The 25,085-nt window shown below is 41.1% G+C and overlaps 1 protein-coding gene across 6 annotated transcripts; it reads left to right on the top strand.

The window, feature by feature from the left end:
• Window positions 1-843: 843 nt before the first annotated feature.
• On the top strand, window positions 844-23,419 carry ankrd44 (ankyrin repeat domain 44). Of its 6 annotated transcripts, none has more exons than XM_058391084.1 (28): window positions 844-1,312; window positions 9,012-9,095; window positions 10,334-10,412; window positions 10,580-10,650; window positions 11,445-11,645; window positions 12,123-12,210; window positions 12,390-12,532; window positions 13,869-14,081; window positions 14,174-14,252; window positions 14,351-14,465; window positions 14,556-14,638; window positions 15,662-15,779; window positions 16,436-16,504; window positions 16,715-16,855; window positions 17,445-17,510; window positions 17,622-17,733; window positions 17,950-18,021; window positions 18,481-18,700; window positions 18,813-18,900; window positions 19,345-19,462; window positions 19,717-19,936; window positions 20,070-20,157; window positions 20,303-20,386; window positions 20,510-20,655; window positions 20,743-20,825; window positions 21,781-21,863; window positions 21,955-22,046; window positions 22,506-23,419. In XM_058391084.1, the coding sequence occupies exons 1-28, from the start codon at window positions 1,286-1,288 to the stop codon at window positions 22,535-22,537; spliced, it is 3,015 nt and encodes a 1,004-aa protein (XP_058247067.1). In that variant the 5' UTR covers window positions 844-1,285; the 3' UTR covers window positions 22,538-23,419. The 6 variants fall into 6 exon arrangements, 5 of the variants coding, with proteins under 5 accessions (XP_058247067.1, XP_058247063.1, XP_058247066.1 ...); XM_058391080.1 differs by having other exon boundaries at window positions 22,409-23,419; XM_058391083.1 differs by having other exon boundaries at window positions 845-1,312; window positions 15,716-15,779; window positions 18,499-18,700; window positions 22,409-23,419.
• The last annotated feature ends 1,666 nt before the right edge of the window (window positions 23,420-25,085 follow it).

Here is a 25,085-nt window from a genome sequence, read left to right as displayed (position 1 = left end):
CACTTTGGTAGAAGAAAGGCTAATTTACTGTAGGTGCAGCTGACAAATCTGCAGCAATGTAGACATGTAAACATGCACCAGACTCTCAAAGAATGTTTTCTAGCACCTTGTGGAATTTATGCTACAAAGAATTGACTCTGTTCCGAAACCAACAAAGCAGGTCCTACCCAGTATACTGGCTGCTGAAAGTATGTATACACTGGTTACATGTTTGCCCCGTAAAGGCGATAAGATGAACTCAACTGCGTGAAGGAATGACCATTATATAAAACGCATTTCATTGTATAATAATTAAACTATCAACACAATATAATAAATGCTGTGGTTGAAATGTAAGACTTGGCACTGTAGTGTTGCCAGTAAAAGAGGAAGAGCCTGGATTTCATTAGTGTGCATACACTACTTTAAAAAGCGGTGGATAATCCTTGCACTTCCTGGTTTTGGTTGCAAAAATTCTAAACATCTTCATAGGTGAAAATACTGAGAAAGGAGAGCTCTTGTGACTCAAATTCTTTACACAAAGCAGATTGGGCCTCAGAGCTAGTTGGAGTGTGAAGGTCAACTACTGAGTGTAAACAGTTTGGAACCAACATGAACAGCATTTACACGGATTAAACTTTTAGCTTTTTTTTTTTTTTTATTACATGGGTATTTCCTTTTCCCCTTTTGTAACATTCACATTCAGCATTTCCTCACATTAGAAGCTCCATTTCAACGAAATGCTTTTACCCCAGTATTCACCCTCAGGCCCAGTCTCCTTATCTCTGATTGGCTAGTCGAGTGTCCCCCTATTAGCCAATTGTAACGCAGGAGGCGAGGCTTGTTGGAGTATGGGTGATCCGTCTGTTGAGCAGAGGAGCAGCAGAGGGGGAGGAGAGAAAAATCGTTGACTTCCTGTTTTCTGAACGCATCCGAATATATATATATATATAAAAAACATACAGGAAGATGTGCAGCGGATACACACCCGAATTCAGTTCTCACTGAGCTCACTGCAAATGCGGATACTTTCCAGTATTTCCAGCAGCGTCTGCATCCCAGCATCCCTCCTCCACTGGATCACGGGTCCTGCTCCGCTCTCTGGCTGGAGGTAGCGACTCACCAACCGGCCAGGGCCGCCATCAAGCCCCGGGCCCCGACATTACGATCTGCATCATAGGGGCATCGTTGTGCGTCGGGGGTTTTGTGCCTGCTACGAGCAGATCGGTGAAGAAGCAAAGCGGCGCTTTAGCATCAGTGTTCACATCTGCACCAGTTCGGATGAGTCGCTTCAGGTGACCGCGATATGGCAGTGCTGAAACTCGCCGATCAGGTTTGTCTCCGAAATGCCGCCACACTTACACAGAGGTGAAGGAATGTCAAACTATTTGCTTATTTATCTGCACCATAGGAATGCATCTAGAGAAAAGAAATACTTCGAATATTTCTTGGTCTTGCTTGTAATTGCAGTTTCAGTTGTCTAGTCTATTACGCATAATGAGAAGGGTGTGTGATTATAACACATTTTTTCCTCATACACACTTACATATATATATATATATATATATATATATATATATATATATATATATATGTATATGTATGTTTATTTATACACACTCAGATATAAATGTATCAAACTCTACTTTTTATTCTACCACTGATGATACATGTTTTATACTTACATATACAGATACAAAATTTGACCTTTAAGGAACACCTTTTAAAGCTTTACTCTCAAAAATACATATAAATATAAATACCATGCACCTTTCCAGGTAAGACACAATTACAAAACATACTATAAATGTTTTTTTTGCTTTTTTTCAGAGGGTGCCTTTATTTCTGTCCACATATAAATTAGTGCTGACTTTTTAGTGATTCGTTCTTCTGTCCTGTTTCAAATTTAGGTTCGGTGTAATCGTGTTCAGCTTTTAGTACCAGAATGCACCAAAATCTTTCACTGTTAATGCACCGAATGTTTTTTTTGTAAAGCTGACCAAGCATGGATTACCCAAAAGGCCGCAGTGTGCTGTGTTAAGCTGTCTGTCCTGCTGATGATAGTGTGAAGAGTGTATGGTTATACAGCATGACTCATTTTCCCTATCTATAACCACACCACTATAACACATTCGAAAGCTCTCGCCCCGGGTACCAGGCTAGTTTCGAAGACATTTTTATAAAGATTAAAGAAGGGATTGTGAGTTGAAAAGTCTTTAAAGACATTAAGGTGACTCTGTGGGTGACTCGAGGTTGTTGTTTTTTTTTTGTTACTGATAGATATCACAAGATAGCAATTTTTCAGTTTTTCTGCTGGTGTTTTCACAAGTACAAAAACTTTTTCCAAAAAAAAAAAAATTTACATCTGCATGCAAATTAAGATTTGTCTATTTAAATTTGTCTCAGTTTGCATATTCAATAAAGCCAACAATCTAAGTATTGGATGATGTTAGAATTAATGTCTTGACTTCACTGTGAAGACTTCTACATAAACGTTTCTGTATTGTTTAATCAGGAAATCATCAATGGCTGTTTTTGCTTGCTTTTTTATTATAAAATCTAACATTAATCCAACTAAAAAAAACATTTATTTGGAATTCCTGTCTTATAACCTTGTAGGAATAGGAATAAAAATGTTTTTTTTTTTTTTTTTTTTTAAAGTTTTAAAAGAGTGACAGAGGCTGAATCTGTCATTAAAGTTGACAGTTAAACTTTCTGATAAATCCTCAGCAGGGCCTCCCTTTGCTCTCAAAGCAGCCTCAGTTCTTCATTGCGTGGATTCCACAAGGTGTTGGAAACATTCCTGGTTTATTCTGACATGAGTACATTGCACAAATCCTTTTTTTTTTAAGAGTACTTTCATGCTGTCAATCTCCTGTTCTACCACATCCCAAACGTGTTCTACTGGATTCTGATCCAGTGACTGGGAAGGTCACTGATGAACACTGAACTCATTATCATGTTCACGAAACCATTTAAAGACTATTTTTGCTTTGTGACAAGGTGCATATCATGCTGGATGTAGCTATTAGAAGATGGTAGCAGTGAAGGGCTGCATGAGGTCAGCAATAATACTCATATAGTCTGTGTCATTCAAGTGATGATTGATTGATATTAATGACCCAAAGTGTGCCAAGAAAACATTCCTCACACCATGATCTCCACCAGCCTGGACTGTTGACACAAGAAAGGTTGGGTCCATGAATTTTGCTGTTGGCACCAAATTCTGACCATCTGTGTGTCTCAGCAAAAATCTAGATGTATCAGGTGAGCCTGTGCCCACTGATGATTCAGCTTTCTGTTCTTGGTTGACAGAAGAGGAACCTGACATGGTCTTCTTCTGCTGTAGCTGATCCACCTGTTGTGCATTTTCTGCTCACCACAACTGTACAGAATTACTGTAGCCTTTCTGACAGCTTGAAGCAGTCTGACCATTCTTCATTGACCTTTCTAATCAGCAAGGCACTTCTGTCCACAGAACTGCGGCTCGCTGGATGTGTTTTCTTCACTTTGCCTTTCTGAGTAAACCCTAGATACTGTTGTATGTGAAAATTCCAGTAGATGTGGGCTTAATCGATGGATGAAAGATATAAACCCAGCCTATCTGTCACCAACAATCATACCGCAGATCACACAATTTCCCCATTCTTATAGTTGTTGGGATCATCACCCAAAGCTGCTGGCTCATATCAGCATGAATTTATGCATTGCATTTCCGACACATGAATGGGTGATTAGCTAATTGCTAATCTGTAAAACTATTTGAAGAGTTTTTTTTAAAGCAATGATGAGTAAACATGATACTCTTGCCAGTTTAGTAGTAATCCGTGGTTGGTCGATGTCATTCAGGTAGTCTAATCCTAATAAGACCTTGGTTTTAGCCATGCTTAGTGATGAAATGTACGAGACTCTTGAGACAACTAGAGCTCTGACTCATGAGACAACTTTACTGCTGATTATCAATAATGTAAAAATGTAGTTTGATTGAGTTAGCAAGATTTCAGAAAATATGGTTTAAGCTATTATCTAACATAAAATAAAGTGTTGGAAGACGGTATTAAAATAAAATAGTTTTTTAATAGTCACTTGTCTGACTTTTAAATCAGAAAAAAACCTTGTGTAGTGAGCAAATATAGTAAAAAGGAAGGAAGTTCAGACAGACCCTAGGTTGAAGACGTCTTTTCTACGTCCCTTTTCATTAGAAGTTCAAAGTTATATTTATGTATGCGGAATCTGATTCAAACAGGGTCCATCCATGTGATAGGATATCATACCTCTGATGACCAACAACCTTTTGTTCTATCCGCTTTCTAACAGGTCACTGTTACACCCAGTTCTCATCTGGATGCTGTAGGCGTACAGAAACATAGCTGCTGTAATCTTAATGACGGTTCTGTGCTCCTCTCAGCGCTCTTCCTCACTACATAGTCATACTGATCATTTGTTCAAGATGCTAAGTACTGTTTTACTGCTTGATTATTCAGCTGTAGAAGAGTAATGATGTACATATAACCAGAAGAGCTTTCCTTTTAAATCAGGTTCCTCTAAGATTCACATTTGGCTTGCTCTTGAGGGATCTAAAACTATGTCTGTAGAGTTGTTACCCAAATAAAATTCGTTTGAATTGAATCGTCCTGCTGTGGTTATATTGATGATGGTGTACACAATATTGGGAGATTCTCTGCTAAAGTGTCTGCAGAGCTATTAACATGAATGCTGTGATAAGGATCTAGTGGAACAGATTACTGCTTATTGTTTCTCTGCAGTCTTGTACTGACGATTATTAAGCGGCATTTGAAAGATGTGGAATATGATAATTACTGTAAAATTCAAAAGTTCTGGGTTATTTAGACCTGCCTTATCCGGTCCAACTAGGCTAACTAATCAGTTAAATTTGATGTTTGGATTGCAGCTGCATTGAAATTCTATTTTACCCAGAGAAAGGAATTTTTCCTGGTGTGAAAATGGAACTTTTTAAGTAGTTTTTTAGGTGTCATCTTGAGCAGATGATTGTGACTACTAAGCCTGATAGTCAGGCCCAAATTTTAAACAAATTTTCCAACTGACTGTGTAAAGAAAAAAAGGGACAGGAAGTTGTTGCATCTCTTTGCTCGTCCCCCTTTCTTCTAAGTCTCTGTGGGTTTGATTTCTTGCTGTGAGAGAGAGAGAGACAGAGAGAGACAGCAAGCATGTAGAGGCGAGTGTTTGAGCTTCTGTTATGTGTCAGCACAAAACGGGTCTCATTTTGGTGAACTGTATTTTTTTTTTTTACATTATAAAAATGTTCCCTAAAGGCACTGAGGTTAGAAAGTGATCTTTGTTGCTATTATGTACAGATTTCGTTTATATTAAAGACATTCCTCCAGTGTAGGCATGCACAGTAACCCTCAGCTGTGTTCTGCTTTTGCTCCATGGAGGACAGATACAAACAGTAAAGGAAAAAACTCAGTCATACTGTATAAGGCATCTCGGTTTCAGTTTGCTGAAGCATCAGCAGTTCTGCTTCATGTTCAAGCTCTCTCTCTCTCTCTCTCTCTCTCTCTCTCTCTCTCTCTCTCTCTAGCTGTGCTCAGATTATTGGCTTAAAGGCATAATACAGTTGAAGGGTCTGCAGAGTTGTCAAAAGAAAAGAAACTCCCCCTTAAACCCTCCCCCCATTTGGTAACGTGACCTCATTGGTTCTTGAGTAGAACGATTGAGGGGGTGTAGTTTATGTCAACAAAGGCTTCAGTGTTTGGAGCACTGGCTTTGCCCAGAAGGAGTGCTGGAAGGGATATGGCGTATGTCCTCGATTGTTATAGGCCATGTTAGAACCTTGCTCCTGTTCTCCAGAGTCTCATCACACACAACAGCACTGTCACGCTTCAGCACAAACATCTGGTCACTTCAATGTGGAGTGGAGGACAATGTGATAATGAGGAGCAAACGATTCCCTACTGAAGCACGATCTGTCATAAGTAGTAAAGAAGTACTGTGCTTCACTGCATTGATACAGACATTGCATGTCAATGAGCTAAACATATCTTATGTCAGTACAGATGTGTGCAGAGATCTTATATGTTATCAGAAATGGAGAATCAGGATATTCGCCCAGCGTACGAGGGATTTGTCCGTCACAGAGGTTCACAGAGTGTTTTCTTACTGTTGTGGCAGAAAATGCTTGATTTTGCTGTGGCTTTCTTCAGAATTGCAGATTTAATTTTAAAATGCTGAAATTGCAAGCACTGGATTCTTCTTTGTAAACTCCTAGCAAGTGAAGACATATGTGTGTAATTACTGTGTATAACAGCTGTACTCACGTTCGACACATCTGAATCGCTAGGCTTTGGCTGGACGTGTGTTGTGATGCCGTCACACAATCATTTCAATTAAAAGCGTCTAATAAAAAGAGACCCGAAATCAGCTAAATATTTAGTGTGATCAAACTTTGTCTGTAAAACAGTACTCTTGAGTACACGTTTCTAACGAAATAGTGAGGCATGTTATTTCAAACCTCAGCTTTTTACAGTTCCTCTGCAGACCTCTTTGATCATGTACTGTGATCTGTGCTTACAAACTGCTCTGCTCTTTAGTATTATATTCTTTAACAGCATATAGAAAATGAAAATTCACCTAAAATGTGGGTCAGCAGCTTTAAATGCCTTGATTATGAAGCTCCTGGAAAGCTACTAACATGACTAACGTGACATTATTAACCTTTTAGTGCTTAAATATTACTGATTAGTTTTCAAAGAATTCAGAGCTTTGTTTTGTATCGCATCTGACTAGCGCCTTGAACTCAACAGACGAGACATTCTTGTTGTTGGATTAATTTTAAAGCTCTGTTATCAGTTTGATAAACAGATCACAGAGGGTAAAACAGATTGAATCATTACTAAAGAAGTGTCTGGGAAAACTCGCTAAGCCTTTTTGACCTAATTTCTCTAGCCTTTTAGCTAGTTTCTGGTCTGATGAGCCTTCAGTGGAATAATTTACATAAACGTATGTGACTGGATGAACTACCCAATTTCCCCACTGTGGGACGAATAAAGGTTTATCTTATCTTACATCAGAAGGTCTGTTACTAAAACCATGCTAGTGTATCTATCGTAAATTGAACAGTTGAACAGAATAATCTGACAATGGCCATGGTTCTTCATACGCTTATGGGTGCTTTATTAAAACTTTGATATAGAAAGTTCCTTGTAACATTTAATGCTTTAGAAACTCTTTCCAAAATGACTAGTGTCTCATTGGAGCACATTCTAGAAGTTTTGTAAAAACAAGGTTGCTGTGTATACACGGATCAGGCATAACATTATGAGCAGTGAGAGGTGAAGTGAATAAAACTAATTATCTCCTCATCATGGCACCTGTTAGTGGTTGGGATATATTAGGCAGCAAGTGAACATTTCGTCCTCAAAGTTGATGTGTTAGAAGCAGGAAAAATGGACAAGCGTAAGGATTTGAGCGAGTTTGACAAGGGCCAAATTGTGATGGCTAGACGACTGGATCAGAGCATCTCCAAAACTGCAGCTCTTGTGGGGTGTTCCTGGTCTGCAGTGGTCAGTATCTATCAGAAGTGGTCCAAAGAAAAGAACAGTGGTGAACCGGTGACAGGGTCATGGGCGGCCAAGACTCATTGATGCACGTGGGGAGTGAAGGCTGGCCCGTGTGATCTGATCCAACAGACGAGGTACTGTTGCTCAGATTGCTGAAGAAATTAATGCTGGTTCTGATAGAAAGGTGTCAGAATACACAGGGCATGAGGGGTCAGGGCTGTTTTGACAGCAAAAGGGGGACCAACACAATATTAGACAGGTGGTCATAATGTTGTGCCTGGTTAGTCTATATAGATTATGAAAAGTGTATTGCTATTTAGGAGCTGTGAAGCTGCCCAGCCTTAGACAAGAGCAGCTCAATTATTCTATTAACCTACACCATATTCAAGAGTGTTTTCTCATATTTCAAATGAGTCACTCAGTTACTATAGAAAATGCTGTTGTGTATGACTTAATAGCAAAATATGTATATTATTGTGAAAGGGCCTGCAGAGTGTTGTATTTGTGAAGAGAACTAAATAAAAAAGTCTTGAAAGACTAAAAAAAGTCTAAAGTAAATTTGAAAGCATGTGTGGGAGAAGGAAACTGAAAACTGAGAGATCTTGAGTATATGCATCCTATTGAAGGAACACATCTTAACTAGCCTGTGTGTGAAAGAAAGAGTGGGAGCAAAGGACTGTGTGATGTCAATGGGTTTGAGAGAATGAGGGAGCAAGACAGCCTTATTTGTGACTTTATTCCCTGTCCAGTACTAGGCCACATTACCGCATTTTCCAAAGCAGTTGTTGGCTGTGTGCCGGTTGGTATTAGCGTGTGTGTGTGTGTTTGCACAACATGTGTGCTCTCTCTTCTTCTAGCGGAACTGAAAATGCTTTCTGAGCTTCCCCTCGATCTTTTCAGAGAAGGTGACAGCACACAACAGGAAGTGTTGCTTTCTTTCTGGGGGTGGTGGCAGCTAGGAGACACAGACAGGAAGTGAACATACAAGCAGGTCTAATACAGAGTTGCTGTAACTGACCTGTTCAAATTTCCTCTTTTTCTTAAGGAAGCTATCTTGTATGATTGTGCATGATAACACTGCCGTGCCTTTCTTTCAGTGGTTAGATTTAGGAGAAGGGAAGTCATGTCTGTGTGCTTTCAGGCTTTTGCTTTGAGCTTTGAGGTGATGAGGACACCCGGTGTGCTGTCATGTGGTCCTGGGTCTGTGTTTAGCCTTTCAGTAAAGATATCGTTTCCCATAATGCAAAAGACATGCCGATGCAGCATTACAGGCTGATGATTATCACCCTCATGTGGGTGAATCGCCTGTTCTTTATGTCAGCAGTCCAAAGCAGACCTTTATGCTTTTATGGGGGCATCTAAACATACACAAATTCTTTCCTATGCACGTATATGATAATAAAAATAAATAAAGGGTGTGACAATGATTGCTTAAATGTTATTATAAAAGCATGTATTCATTCTGACTGAAATGTTTTTTTCCCCCTGCAGCCGGCTCTTATCCAAGCCATCTTCAATGGAGACCCTGAGGAGATACGCATGCTCATCTACAAATCAGAGGACATCAATGCACTGGTATGCGACTCTATCTTGGAGCTTCTTGACCCACATTCAGTTGCTTTGTCTCTCAGCTGTACAGACAATGAGCTGAGATGAAATTTATTTAGCCTGGAGCACCTGAGACAGGACACTGTCGCTTTCCGCACAGTATTTAGTCTGCATTCCTCCTTTATGACTTCATTTACATTCATTCCATTGTTCTGCCCTGCTCTGTTCAGATCCCTGTCTTTGAACAACTGTATCTACAACCACTGCTACATGCCGTTACAGCCCACATAACAGATAACGCTGTAGATCACTGAAACTGATGGCTTTTTTTGTGTGGAAATTTGTCATGGCACGTTAACAGAACCCAAGCGATTGCGATTTTTTTTTTAAAACAGAGAATTATGTCAGCATGGGTACACTAAGGGATATTACTTTTCCATTGTTTCACTTTTTTCAAGCACTTTATGGCACCTGTATATATGTGAAGCATGCCTACTGCATCTTATTTTCAAGCTGTAGCTCATTCAGTGTCAGCAAAACACAGTGCTTTCTACCCTCTTCCACATACATGAGCTCGCAAACACACGCTATAGGCTAGTGTCACTGTGACTGACCCACATACAGTGGCCAATATTGCTTCTTTGTCTCCTGGGCATGTAATATTATTAGAAATTGAACTAATGTTTTTTCTGGTTGTACTGTAGTAATGATACAGTAGTTGTAATATTACAAAAATTCTAATATAATAACTATAACCATAATAACTCGATAATTAATATTTATTGATGGTGGTTAATTTCTAACAAGACGTTTAAAACTCATGGATCCTCCAACTTTGAGAAGGTTCTGGAATGGATAGAAAACGCAGATACCGAACAATATCTCTCATTATCTCTCAACATTTTTACAGATATTACAGAAGTTTACATGCTTTGTTGTGACACACCAGTAAATAAGGAAGTGACGAGTTAAATCAGTGAATACAAAATACTTCCTATTGCATGCAAAAATGCCCAGCTGATATTGTATTCATCTCTTTTCTGTTGTAAATGAGTGACCAAAACAGAACCAAAAACAAGAGTCAAATTTAAATCTGGCTGGAGTTGAGATCACATGACAATCAGGATTATTTCAAGTAGTTATGCACTAATGTGAGAAAAAGATGGACAAAACAGGGAAAAGTCTTTGTTTTATAGTGATTTGTGCAGTTTAGGATGATATTCAGGATGATATGTATCCTCTTCTTCTCTGATTCTTCCTCTCAGGACTCGGAAAAGCGTACTCCTCTCCATGCAGCAGCGTTCCTCGGAGATGCGGAGATTATTGAGCTCCTCATCCTCTCAGGTAGACTCCTCTTCTGTCTTTTTTCTGTACACTTTGCTAAAAACATGGAGGCCTTTTTTTTTTTTTTTTAAAGAAAGTCATCTTCCTACTCACACTTGTGTTTGTAATACACCTGATTTAGACTCAAATGAAAGGTGTTGTGTTAACTCTCTCATTCTCTTCTTCAGGAGCTCGGGTCAATGCCAAAGACAACATGTGGCTCACTCCTCTTCACAGGGCCGTGGCGTCACGGAGCGAGGTGGGTGTAGACGTGTTGTTAGTCAACAAAATATGCTCAGAAAAGTAGTGTATGTTAATGTGCAGGTGTCAAGGCACTACGAGAGCACAGCCCATGCAAGCTCTGCAGCGTGGTGTAAAGCAGCGGTACAGTGGGAGCTTATCTTGTAAGCTGACTGAAACTACACTGGAAATAACAGATTGAATCTGGGACAACAGGAAATCACACTGACACAAGATCAGTCAGATAGATTCTGCACCACAGCAACATGAGCAGTCAAAAACACGTATATGAAAAGTGAAAACAGTCCTTTAAGTTTATATACGGTGAAATATTATGGACTTTTCATCCATACCAACATTCAGTCTTTTCCGTTTTGTTCTTGTGTTGCTGTTTTATGCTTTTGTGGCAGATTTCCTAGTGTGTAGGTTACAAATCAAGTATCATGGTCATCATCTCTAAAATGTATCTAAAGTATGGTGTAAAAATCTGCCGTGTCAACTGACCATAGACCGAAAAAAAAGAAGCAGCTTGTAAATGGATATTTTTTTAACACTGGTTAGAGCAACATCACTTCCTTCCTGTTTCTGTTTCATAACCTGGTACATGATTAGTAATCTCACACGAAACTCACAAGACAAGATCAAACATTTGTGAGCCCTTACGTGACAAAATGACCTTACACTAAAATTTATTTGATTATGTTTCTATGATGTATAGATTTTGTTTTCCACATCCTTGTGTAAATGTGGGGTTGACTTGAACGAGAAGTCGCTGCTAACTTCCTTCTTCACACGCACTTCCTTTGTGTCTAGGAGGCAGTGCGTGTGCTGATCCGTCACTCGGCCGACGTGAACGCACGTGACAAGAACTGGCAGACGCCGCTTCACGTGGCAGCCGCCAACAAGGCTCTGCGTTGTGCTGAGCTCTTAATCCCACTGTTGAGCAGTGTAAATGTATCGGACCGTGGCGGGCGAACTGCCCTGCACCATGCCGCCCTCAACGGACACACCCAGGTATAACAGACACCCTGTTTTTGTACATCCATGCATATTAGTGCATCTACATACTGTTGCATGACTATTTTTAAAACATTACATTACAATTTTAGGAATGATTCACGTTCCTCAATTCAACAGAGAGATAAATGGATACCAGCAGTAGATTTTGTTCATTTTGTCTGTGCCAAGCACCTCATTAACACACTCCTGTGGGTTGAGATGCACAGAACTGCCTTCAAATCATTTCAAGTGTTCCAATAGTATCCTCCCACGGACTCCCTTTCATGCTCACTTCCTAAACTGGCTCCAGGCATTGGTTTTGGTGGAGCTGTCATCCTGAATGGTATTTAAAAGGATGTTATATAAAGTGAGACACACACCAACTGACGCACGACTGACTCACAGCCTGTAACCCAACAGTCGTTTTTCTTTTTTGCTTGCCATCTTTCCCTCTTGGAATTTCTTTGTTTCTCCTGTTCCTTTCCTGCTTAGATGGTCAATCTGCTGCTGGCGAAGGGGGCCAATATTAATGCCTTCGACAAGAAAGACAGCCGTGCTCTTCACTGGGCGGCGTACATGGGTGAGACGGAAAGAACAGGCCATTCAGACGTTTTATACACTGTAGTTTTGAACTCTAGCAGCTGTGGTTAAGAAGCAATTTTCCAGTAATTAAATTTAATCTGGTGGCATGGAAGAATAAATAAATCGGAAGTAAACATATTGGTAGCTAAAGCGTTTGCACCGTTCTGCCCTCTGCAGGTCACTTAGATGTAGTGTGTCGGCTGGTGGAGCAAGGAGCAGAAGTCAACTGTAAGGACAAGAGAGGATACACACCTCTTCACGCTGCCGCCTCCAATGGACAGATTGGTGTGGTTAAACACCTGCTCAGCCTGTCTGTGGAGGTAGCTACACACACATTTTCATCCACTTACTCATACAGCACAACACATTTTCGCTTCTCAGATGCTTCTCAGCAATGTACATCACTCGAGCAAAAATGAAATCTCCCTTTACCATGAGATGCAGCTGATCAGTACGCAGATGTTTCATTTTGGTGGTTGAATGGAAAAAATGTCTGTCTTATGGGTTGGAATAGAATTCCCAAATGGCAGAAATGTGGGTGTAACCTGCAATGAGGCAACAATGCATGAGGATGAGTCAAAAGCTTAAAAGTACAGCATCAATTAGAGGAACAGTACATTAAATATGTTGTTCCAAAATTAAGCCTCCACTATTGTTCTCAATAAAAACAAGGATGTTTGTGAAGACATTTTCTTTTATGTAACATTTTGTATGGTTTCTGCCACTGGAGAGTCTTTAAGACAGAGGAGTTTACGCTTTTGGATCCTATCAGCTGTAATATTCAGATCCAAAAGTCCCGAAGACTCTCCAGTGGCAGAAAAAATACTAAAGAGCTCAAAAGTGGAGTGCTAGTGTATTGTTATTTAACGTTATTTATCAGTTGGTAATGCAACTAGAATTCCAAATCAGCTATATTGTCACTAAAATGAAACATTCTGGAGGAAGATTTTGCGATTGGATATAAATTTCATATCATACGAGATGCAGGAGAAGCAGTTTGTGAACTGTTACGGATCACATGCGCTCTACTATCTTCATTCCCATTGAATTTGCTGCACCAAGTCGCTCCATATTTGCATGAAGATAAACGTCTCTCAACTTTGTAGTGTCTCTGGACACACCCGCATCTAGTCACCAACGGCTGCTGTTGCTCATGTCACCAAGTCGGCCTCACATCTTTGTTATCTTTCTTTCTGTTCAGTGGAACCTCGGCATACAAATTTAAGTCGTTATGGAGTTTGTATTCCACATCTGTCAGTAAAGAAAATTGACTGAAAGAAAATTTGTAAAATTCGTAAACTCGCTTCTGTTGGCTTCGCTTGGCTTTTCACTGACGCAAACAAGTTTTTTGGATGCTGATGCAAAATTTCATAAGGGAGGGCATTTGTATGCTGAGGTTTCACCTGTGTTATTTTACATGTAATATTTGTTACATGTCCCTGTGACTGAGCTGATACTATAGAAACTTTAATGTATTGCAACAAGCTCATGCTAGTACTTTCATGTTTTCATAGTAACTCATTCCCAGGGATCTGCAATTAGAGAATTCAGCAATACTGTGAGAAAATGAATTCATGTCTAATCATCTTCAACAAACAGGATTATAGATATAAGTAACTGCATAATTCATTTTTTCCCCTTCTTTATCTGGAACAGATAGATGAAACCAATGCGTTTGGGAACACGGCTCTGCACGTGGCGTGCTTTAATGGTCAGGATGCTGTGGTTAGTGAGCTGATTGACCATGGTGCTAATGTGAGTCAGCCCAACAACAAAGGCTTCACCCCTCTGCACTTTGCCGCTGCATCCACGCACGGTGCCCTCTGCCTCGAGTTCCTGGTCAACAACGGAGCTGACGTCAATGTGCAGGTGATCTTCTTGCTCCCTTGCATTATCTCTCATATCTCAGTTTCTTTTCATGACTTCTTTCTGAGACGTTATCCTGCATTATTTTCTTTCAGAGCCGAGATGGGAAGAGTCCTCTCCATATGACGGCAGTGCATGGCCGCTTCACTCGCTCCCAGACTCTCATTCAGAACGGTGAGAGCTTTAAGAGTTACCAGGGGGATGAAATGTCAGTGTCAAGCTATTAGCATGCACAAATTAAAGCCTGTAATATTTTTTTTTTATAATTGCAGGTGGAGAGATAGACTGTGTGGATAAAGATGGCAACACTCCATTACACATTGCTGCTCGTTATGGTCATGAACTCCTCATCAACACCTTAATCACCAGCGGGGCCGACTGCACCAGGTGTGTGTGTTTTTATAACCAAAGATGAGTATACTGTCCATATCGGATAACACTTATGAAGTCTTTCTCTTTCTGTTTCTCTTTATCTAGAAGAGGAAATCATGGAATGTTTCCACTCCATCTGGCAGCTCTAAATGCTCATGCTGACTGCTGCCGGAAACTTCTCTCCTCAGGTACCTCTGCCTTTGGAGATCTGACGCAACATAAAATTGTCAAAGTACTGGTTGGAAATGAGCTGGAATGAAATTTAAAGCATTCTTGTGTACTTTTAATGTTTAAAAATGTTTTTAGACCTACACTAAGGACGTCTTAGGACTCATAATATTGCAATGCCATGTATGTGGCTAGATTTTTTGTATCAGTTTTTGTTGAGCTCTGCTTCTAGCTGATTAGCTGCTTTCCCTAGAAGGCAACTCATAAGGCATAGTTCATGTTGTATTAACTCAGGGTGTATGATCACTTAGGGGCAATTTTTTGCAGTTTTTCTCTAAAGAAATTGGTGTTCAGTATTACAAACTGCTCCTTTAAGTTTGGCGCCATATTATAGGCTTTAAACTTCCCTTGTTTTTAATCTTCTTGGTGCTATGCAGCACCCTGTCAATACATAATGGGCATAACATGAAACTGAAAGCTCTCATTGATCTCTACTGAAGGCATTTTTGTCCATGGTAGCAGACATGCAGAGCCCAGGGGCCATTTAAGGCTTGTGATTCCCACAATAAGCAAATGTGTGGTTTTAATCTTTCATAAGATGTTTCTTGTGTGCTTGTGCAGTAACAGTGCAGTAGTGTCACAGTGTGATCGTTTCCTGTCGTGTTACGAGCTGTGTATTCATGAGCTGTTTGTGTTTAAGAGCACCGCACTAAGCTGCTGATCTTTATAGATTTAGGGTTTAGATCCCTGAAGAGAGACTTAGAGGCTTCATTTGCTGAAGTGGGTGTCTTTAGCTGCTGCGTTCCTGTCTCTGCCTTTCGTCCATGCATGCATTCTTTGTCTAAAATTTGTCTTCCCTTGCACTGGGTCTGTGTTCATCCTGCACTAACACACTTTCTTCTTTCTCTCTCTCACACTTTCTTTTTATCTCTCTATCCCTGTGTTTCTCTTCCTGAAACCCTCTCCTGGGTCTGCCACTATGGCTGTCTGCGTGTTTTGTTGGGGTCTGTGCCCCTCCTCTTCATGCCTCCATCCTCGCTCAGGACGGAGGTATAGCATAATCTGCACCCTCAGTAATGACTCGGTCCTGTGTGCAGGCTTCCAGATTGACACCCCGGACAGCCTGGGCAGGACTTGTCTCCACGCAGCAGCTGCTGGAGGGTGAGTGTCTTTGAGTCTGAAGGAACGTAGCAGTGACCTTCTGCCTTCTGAGTGTCTCATCTAAGAGTGCATTGCATATTCTGTTTATTGCAAATATCAGTCTTTTGATCTTTATAGACTTTATAGTTGACCGTATCGGTAGAAAGAACTTGGCAAAGTCCAAAAATGTCTAATTCATTGCTCAAGTTGTTGGATATCTGCATGCCATAGTGAAATGGGCATAAGGCTAATCAGTACAGTTTGTAAACACATACCAGCTGCTACAATGTTTAAACGCAGTGGTCTCCATTTTCACTTGCATATTGTAGAAAATGTAAAATATTCTAAAATTATTTGAAATCCACAACAAATATACATACTTGATATACATATACAATTCTTAATGGATGGATGGATGGATGGATGGATTTGAATAGAAGCAGCCATATAAACAGTCAAAGCCTGATCTAAAAATGATCAATTGAATAATGAATGTGGATTGTGTAACACTTCACATTGTGATGACCACAACTCCGGTCAGCTGAGATGAATCAGACATTAGACATTACTTCAGTTTGTTTGGCTTTCTGTTTTCTGTGTTAATTCAATATTTGCACATTTCGCCTTGTCAGGTAAAATCTGCATAAAGTCTACATTAATTCTCTTTCCTCTTTCAGCAACGTGGAGTGTGTGAAGCTGTTGCTCAGCAGCGGAGCAGACCACAACCGCAAAGACAAACATGGCAGGTCAGCGCTGTTATATTTATTAATTTATTAGAAGTGATAATCTAAGTATCTGTTTACAATGCACATTCTGATTGAATATCTGATGGGTCAGTACAGAGCAGAGCAGAATTATGACCCAGTCAGCCTTACTGACAGCATCTTCACAAGATATGAGACACATATTGTCTTGATTACAGCATGTGTTTGTGTGTTGTGTCTGCTATATCACAGGACTCCCCTCCACTATGCAGCCGCAAGTCGTCATTATCAGTGCTTAGAGACTCTGGTGTCCTGCGGTACCTGTATTAATGCCACTGACCAGTGGGGACGCTCTGCCCTGCACTATGCTGCTGCCTCGGACCTGGACAGGAGGTACACATCTACACTCTTTTTCTCTGCCACACTGGTTTCCTCAAACCAAAAAGACGCTAGTTTGCAAGTCTGCTTTGCCTAGCAAAGATGTTGCCTGAAAGTTTGCTCAGCTAAAGCATTTGCATAGAATGCTAAGGTTCCTTCATCTAAACCACAGCAGAACATCCAAGCGTTTGAGCACAAGAGCAGGATGAGAACAAAGAAATGGAAACGGAGTAGGCAGGCAGAGGTTATTTGGCACAAACACGTTCTCAATCATTGTCATCACCAAGTGGAGCCTTGATGAGGATTGGTACAGTATTACCACCCTGTTCAAGTCACCATGGCAACCCTGGGATATTTTTAAGTTTGCAGTAGATAATGCAGAGACGCTTCTGTGACGTTAGAGCGAGGCTGCGTGTCTATTTCACACTCAAGAATGGATAAAACAAAACAATCAGGCCTGTTGCTATCAGGCTAGTATGATGTTATATAGAGTCATGTTTTTCTCACGCCACAGAATTGTTAAAGGTCTGGGGCTTGAAGGTTTTTCACAGAGAAAACCTCAAAGAGCAGAGGGCTGAAAGTGTGTGTGTGTGTGTTTCTGAAGGCGACGTGTAGCCCTGGAGCCAGAGAGTCCTGGAGTGCAAGCAGAGAAAGAGAAGGAGGCAGCTTTGTAAGTGCACTTTATCTTGTTTTCACTAAAGAGCATGAACTTTAGAGTCTGCCTGCCATTATCATTTAGGGAACTCCTGTGTAGCTGAGCGTGTGTGTGTATGTATGCAAGGTGCCTTGAGTTCTTGTTGAAGAGTGGTGCCACTGCCTCACTGAAGGACAAGCAGGGATACAGCGCTGTCCACTATGCTGCTGCCTACGGTCATCGACGCTGCCTGGAGCTGGTGAGACACACACACACACACACACACACACTCAGATGGGTCATATTGCAATGTAATTATACTTCACTCCAAAAGCACAGATCTCATGTGTCTGTCATGTCATGATAAATTTTCCGCACCCCCGGCTAGACTTTTTTGGTCAGAACCTTTTTGCTTTTTCCTATTGTTTGGTTTTATTGGACACTAATTCACTCAGTGGTTTTGTTGTTGTTGAAGCTTCTGGAACGAGAGGACCGAAATCAGGACGAAGGCAAAAAGTGCAGCACCCGGAGTCCACTACATCTAGCCGTGAGTCATGCTAGCTCTTCACCTTGTTCTTTTCAAATTTTGGGAATAAATGTACAACTTGACACCAGTGACATGTCACAGGTCATCGCTATTCCGTCATCATGGAGAACCATTGCACTGTTTGTTTCACTGCAAAATAGCTCAAAATGTTGAGGAAGCAGCGATGGTGGATTTTGTAGGTGGGGCCATTGCGTCTCCATGACAGCATCTCACACCCCTTAACTTATTTACATGACTGCCATTAGGTAAAGGTGTAAAAAGAGTGGGCGGATTTAAAAGATATCACTGCTGGTCTGGAGCTTAGAATAATTTGCATGTTGCAGCTCTGGAAAAGGAAAGTGGTAAAGGGGTCATTTTTTTAGCACTGTTTTTTATGTTTAAGTCATGTGTGTTGAATAGATTTCATTCAAAAGGAGCACTATTGCTGTGACAGAGTTGTATGTGTATGCCTGTACTCAGTGTGTGTGTGTGTTGCAGGCGTACCATGGCCATGCGCAGGCTCTGGAGGTGCTTCTGCAGGGCCACTGCGATGTGGATCAGGGGGATGAAGTGGGCCGCACCGCTCTCGCCTTCGCTGCCCTCAGGGGTCACACTGACTGTGCTCTGACGCTGCTGAACCACGGAGCATCGGCACGCTGCAAAGACACGGTCCGAAGACGCACGCCCGTCCACCTCGCAGGTACTGCACCCTGCTCTGTGTGTGTGAATGAGATGAAAATGGATTTAATGCTGTGTTAAATAACACACAGAGTCTAACTCTATTTCCTAATGGATCTGACTGTGTCTCTCAGTGATGAATGGCCATACACCATGTGTGCGCCTCCTGCTGGAAGACTCGGACAGCGCCGATCTGGCGGACGCAGCTGATTCTCAGGGACAGTGAGTGACTCATGATCATGTGCAGTGCTAGAGAGAAGGCATGGAATTAAGTGTGTAGGAAGAAAGAGAAGTGCTTTTATTTGTTTGTGTTTGTGTGTGCTTTTAATGTGAAATAGCACTAACAATTAAAAATAAATGTATACACCGATCAGGCATAACATTATGAGCAGTGAGAGGTGAAGTAAATAACACTGATTATCTCCTCATCATGGCACCTGTTAGTGGGTGGGAGCTACATATTACGAGCTGTGTTTAAAATTCCTTCTCTAATATCAGTAGTAAAGATAGCTTTAGGTTGGAAGTTTCAGAACAGATGACAGCAGATGAGGAAGCTTGAGGGAAAATCTCCTCGAGACGATATGAGGAAGAAACCTTGGTTTGTGTAAAATTTGGTTAATTATGATTTGCCTGTACTCAGTGTGTGTGTGTGTGTGTGTGCTTCAGGACTCCTCTGATGCTGGCAGTGCTGGGGGGTCATGTGGACGCTGTGTCTCTGCTGTTAGAGCGAGAAGCCAATGTAGATGCAGCAGATAATCAGGGACTGACCGCACTTCACTTAGGGGTGAGCGAAATGACAGTGAATTACTGCAGTGGTGCTAAAACTACACACACACACACACATTCACTGCTTCTTATGTCTGTGAATAATATTTGTTTTCTTCACTGCTGTTCTATTATCAAACAACTGCTGATTTAACTTAACTGTGTTAAATTGCCCCCCCATGTCTGCCTCACTCTCATACTTTCTCTCCTCTTTCTCTCTCTGTCTCTCTGTCTCTCTCTGTCTCTCTCTCTCTTTCTCTCTCTCTTTCTCAGTTGCTGTCTGGTCAGGAAGAGTGTGTGCAGTGTCTTTTGGAGCAGGAGGCGTCGGTGTTGGTGGGTGACTGTAAGGGGCGCTCAGCACTCCACATAGCTGCAGCTCGGGGTCACGCGTCCTGCCTCAGTGAACTGCTGACTGTGGCCTGTGCAGAGTCGTCCATCCCTCCTCTGAAAGATCGTCATGGATACACACCCCTACACTGGGCCTGCTACAACGGTCAGTCCTCTACTATCCCTCCAGGCATGAAGTGTCTGCTTGTCACAATAGTGGGATCGGCACTTCCTGTCACAAAAATGCTAATATTTACACATTCAGGGAAGATAAATCTTGTGTGTTTGTGTCTGTGCAGGTCATGAGAACTGTGTGGAGGTGCTGCTGGAGCAGAAGGGCTGTCGATGCTTTGATGGGAACCCCTTCACTCCTTTGCACTGTGCTGTGTACGTCTTCAGTCCTTCTTTTACTCCCTTTTCTATGCACCCGCAGTGCAAATGATTCAATCTTAGCAAGTAGAAATCTGCAAATGAATTAAAAATCTTTCACCATGCTGGTGCATTAAAATTCCATGTGTTTTTGTCTGTGTAGAATAAATGACCAGGAATCCTGTGCAACTCTTCTCCTGGAGGCATTGGGCTCAGAGATAGTAACCTGCAAGGACTCTAAGGACAGGTGTGTGTGTGTGTTTGAACAGGAAATATCTACTTGTCTGAGATATGTGTGTGTGTCTTTTTTTGCATAGAAAATCTTAAATCAACCATCTTATGTGTCATAAATCTAATCTTCTACCGCCAGGACTCCTCTTCATGCAGCTGCTTTCGCTGGCCATGTGGACTGTCTTCAGCTTCTCCTTGCCCATGATGCTCCTGTGGATGCTGTGGACCAATCGGGGCGCAGTGCGCTCATGATGGCGGCAGAGAGAGGGGCAATCGGCGCTGTAGGTACGGAGCACATTCCTCTTCTAACATCTTGTACTCTTACCCTGCTGAGCCGTGCTGATTTTTATAATTGTGCGTGTGTTTGTACAGAGAATCTAGTCAACATGGTGAACGCAGACCTCACTTTGACAGACCAAAAAGGCAACACTGCGCTACACCTCGCCTGCAGCAGTGTGAGTGTTCGCTTTCTTTTCAGAGGATACTGTAAAGAATACATTCAAGATCATTTTGTTCAAATGCAGTATAACCAATGAGCCAAGAGATGCATGGTTTCTTTAGTTTTGTCCTGAAGTTGCTCACTAGAATCATATAGTCAAGAATTAATCACTTTCTAAATGATTGCATGCTTAACTCAAGCCTTGTCTCAGTAACAGCATTTATACAGAATATTTTCATATTTCCTTGATGAAACTCTGCCACAGAGTTATAGCTCAACGTGGGATGGGTTGAGTCTCTAACCACTCAGTTTCCTATGAATATGCTTTTTGCGTCATAAATAGTGATATGTCCATGTTAGTTTCCACCCGGTTCTCACTTTTGACCTTTATACACAAGTTTTCTTTATCTCTTTTTTTTTTACCAGAAGCCACAAAAAGGAATTTCCTTCTGTTTTGCTTGTTTCCATGTTCAGTACTGAATGTCTTTGTCATGTCACACTGCACAGAGGTGGTTAATGACTCGTATGAAAGTAGACACACTAAAATTTTAATTGTAGTTTTTCATAAGGATATCTGTTTTTCCTAGCCAACTAGGGGCAATATATTCATAGAAAACTTACCAAAACTTTATCTTCAAAGTAAATGGTGATATTAAACCCGTTTCTGCTCGATGAGAAAAACCAAAGTTACTAAAATTTGAAGGTGTTCTCTTTGACCACTAAAATTCTGTGTAAGGTTAACCAACAGAGATTAAAACATCTCGCACTGAAAGCCAACAGTGCCCTGACTCATTTTCTAATCAGACATGTGGACATAAAATAATTTATTTATTTACACAGATTGAAAATTTCCAGAATGGACTGATAAAAAGGTTACATTTCTTTATTTGGGCAATTTACTCCTAGTTCATTTGAGTTCTCCAGTGCACTGAAGATTATTGTCCTGTTTCCTGTCCTCTATTCATTTACAGGGAAAAGAAGAATGTGCTTTGTTCATCTTGGAGAAACTTCCAGATTCTGCCCTGGTCAACGCCACGAACGCTGCGCTCCAGACGTGAGTGTGTTTCGTGAAACATTTGGAAAGGACAGTCTGATTTGAGAGCACATTCTCATGGTCGTGTAACTGTTTCCTGTCTGTCTCTCAGTCCCCTCCATCTTGCAGCTCGCAGTGGGCTGAAGCAGACAGTGCAGGAGCTGTTGTCTCGTGGAGCCAGCGTGCAGCTCTTGGATGAGAACGGTGCGTCTTCTTCAACCTGACTCCACAACGCATGCTTCATAGTGCTGCTTGTTCGTAATGAATTCTGCAGCTGGTTGTCATTCTGCTCTGTGTCTTTTAGTGTGACTGCCCTCTATCTGTGTGCTTTGAAGCTTTAAAAAAAAATCCCAGTCCCAAAGCGTTGCATTTCTTGCAAATCTTTGACCGTGTCCATCTCTGCCCTGCCCTGTCTGATTGCCCGCCTGGCTGTGTATTAATGAAATGCTGCTCTCTCCCACCCACTTCCCCACCACTGTATTATGTCCCATCGCCTCCCCGTTCCTCTCTGTCCTCCTTTCTGGCTGTCTGTCCGTCCGTCTCCCCTGTTTCTTTCCCTTCTTCAGGTCTCACTCCCGCTCTGGCTTGCGCCCCTAGCAAGGAAGTTGCTGAGTGCCTGGCTCTCATTCTGGCTACCATGATGCCTTTTTGCTCCCCTTGCAGCTCAGAAGCTCCTTCTCCAGGCACCCTGCTGAGATCTCTTCCTGCCAAAGCTGAGGGCCCTCAGACTCCACGCAGCCCCAGAGATCCTTCCGGCCCATCCAGCGAGGGCACGGCCACCGAGAACGACTCCGACTCGGAGACCTTTTGACCTCTGCCCTTTCTGGAGAGCCTTATCCACCTTCCACCTCTAGAGTTCTCACAGCACTTAAACTCTCCGACCTCCCAGAAGCTGTACGAATATCCTCAGTTTCCACTTGTGGAGAAGATTATGAAGGCTGGTCTATGCTTCATGTAGCCAAATGTAAAGATCGTGAAAAGCAGATATCTAAGATTCTAGCAGTTCTTTATTGATGAAGACTGAAAGAAGACCACCATTGCTGCTATTTATAATATAGAAGAGCTCGTTGGCTTTAAAAGCATAAATCAGCCTTCACAAGAACATCGGTACACTTCCTGTGTGTTTCTGATTACACACAGAGACTTTTTAAAGCCATTTTAGAATTCTTTTTACCTACCTGAACCATAAAGCAGATTTTTTTTTTTTTGGTTTAAATTTTCTTTTACGGATCAATTTGCCAAATATCGTCTCTGCAATGCCGCATTTAGGGTACTCTGTATGTAGTGTGGGGTCCAGCATCTTGTGCACTGCTTGCAAGCACAAGCCCCAGAGAAGCACAATGTCCAGTTTCATATGTTGTTATTAAACAGTTGTTCCAGGGTTATTTTAGTTTGGATCAAGGACCAAGGACATCAAGGCAAACAGGGAATCGCAAACTACTGCCACAGACTGATTGGGATTCTATACATGTATGTTTAAATATTTGGACTAGAAACATGCGAGCACATTAACAGTCTAGATTGAAAGTGAGATAATTGTGTGTAAATGAATTTTAATTAGACTCAGCAGATGAGATGACCAGACGGTCTTGAATAGTCTGTTACAATGCAGAAAGCTTATGAAGGTCTATATTTAACCGTAACGCTCGGGGAGTGTTACTCTATCACTTTTAGAATCATTTACACTGACAGTATTAAAAATCAAAAGAATTCCACAGGGCCAAGTCGAGCACAGCTGCCACACACTCGTGTCTGAAGAGTGTTTATTAATAAAATGGTACTAAGATTTGTCTGCACTTGTATATCTAGAGGAAGAGGGTTGGTTAGGAGTTCAGTGAAGAACCATGAATAACTGTCGCACTCTTCTTAAGCTTCCTCTCATAGTTTGTGCTACCTACATGTTCATTTCTCCAAATAAAGGCAAAAGAAATACCAAACAGCTACTAGCGAACATGTGCGGCTGCAATCAGGAATGCTTTCTGGAGGAATGTTACATTTGTTCATCTCCAGTTTGTTATTAATCTGAACCAGTCGCTTGAATTGGATCATATGGTGCTAAAGCCTTCAAATGTTTTGATGATTAAAAATTTGACGATTGAAATTGACCAAAAGATTCGTTAAGAGTTTTGATTTTTCATTTGCTTTCCAAAAATCCTAATCATTTTTGTCCACTATGTGCCAGTCTCTAAAGCTTGTCCAGTGCCTTGTTTTGTTCTTGAAAAATGTGAAAAGGGGATTTATTGCATTTTGGTGGTTGATTCATACTGTACTCCTGTGTTTTCACTATATTGAGGTGTGTGTACATGGGTGTGTGTTTGTGTGTGTGTGTGTGCGATACATCTGACAATGTTGGCTACATTCCTAATACATTCTGTATTTTACAAGAATCAACACAAATGTTGTCTAACAAAAGCACATGACTAACTGTTTGTCTCCATATGGCTTGGATAAGTAGCGAGCTGAATGATGCACAGATGTGAAATCTTATCAGTATTATGCCAGACTTAAGACTAAGCTTTGCCAACCTTGACAATCCTATCGTGTGCCACATGTTCCTCATGCAGTACGAAATGCTGTTGGTCAGCTGAGCATTCTTTTCTATAAATTGTATCCTTATAAAATGTTGTGTGTCTTTTTATTCTCCTCACAGTGTCTTCCAACATGCACCAGTAAGAGAGGTTACAATGAGTTGTGTGCATTTAGTGACAACACAGATTTGTTGTTTTGATCAGGTCTACCTAACATACTGGTGTACTTACAGTGCCTTGCATAGGCCACCCCCCAACACACACACACACACACACACACACACAGTTACAATCTGGAGTTGAAATTGACCGTGTGTGTGTATATTATATATTATATATTATATATTATATATATATATATATAGTAATTGTACTATATGTATAAGTTCATACAAAATAACTCATTTAAGTGGGAGGTAAAATTTATTGAAATTAAAAAAAATAAAATAAATGACTAAATAAAATGATTTATGAATGAAAAAGTTGTGAATGCATAAGTATTTACCCCTAAAACCCTAAATAACTTTTGTGCATTTAGTCACCAGAATTTGCATAAATTATTCGAATGAAGTCCCCCAGTCTGCATTTCCTCTTCCTTTTCCTCTACACATTTGACTCTTCCTCCATTCCCTGCATAAATAATTAATGTTGCTCCATGGCATGTTAGAAATTTAGGATATTTTTTATAACCGGTCCCTCATGAATCTCCTGATGA

The sequence above is a fragment of the Hemibagrus wyckioides genome, linkage group LG06, assembly GCF_019097595.1.
Source record: "Hemibagrus wyckioides isolate EC202008001 linkage group LG06, SWU_Hwy_1.0, whole genome shotgun sequence".
Lineage (NCBI taxonomy): Eukaryota > Metazoa > Chordata > Actinopteri > Siluriformes > Bagridae > Hemibagrus > Hemibagrus wyckioides.
Note: the sequence above shows the minus strand (reverse complement) of the source record. Positions and strands in the feature narration are given on the sequence as shown.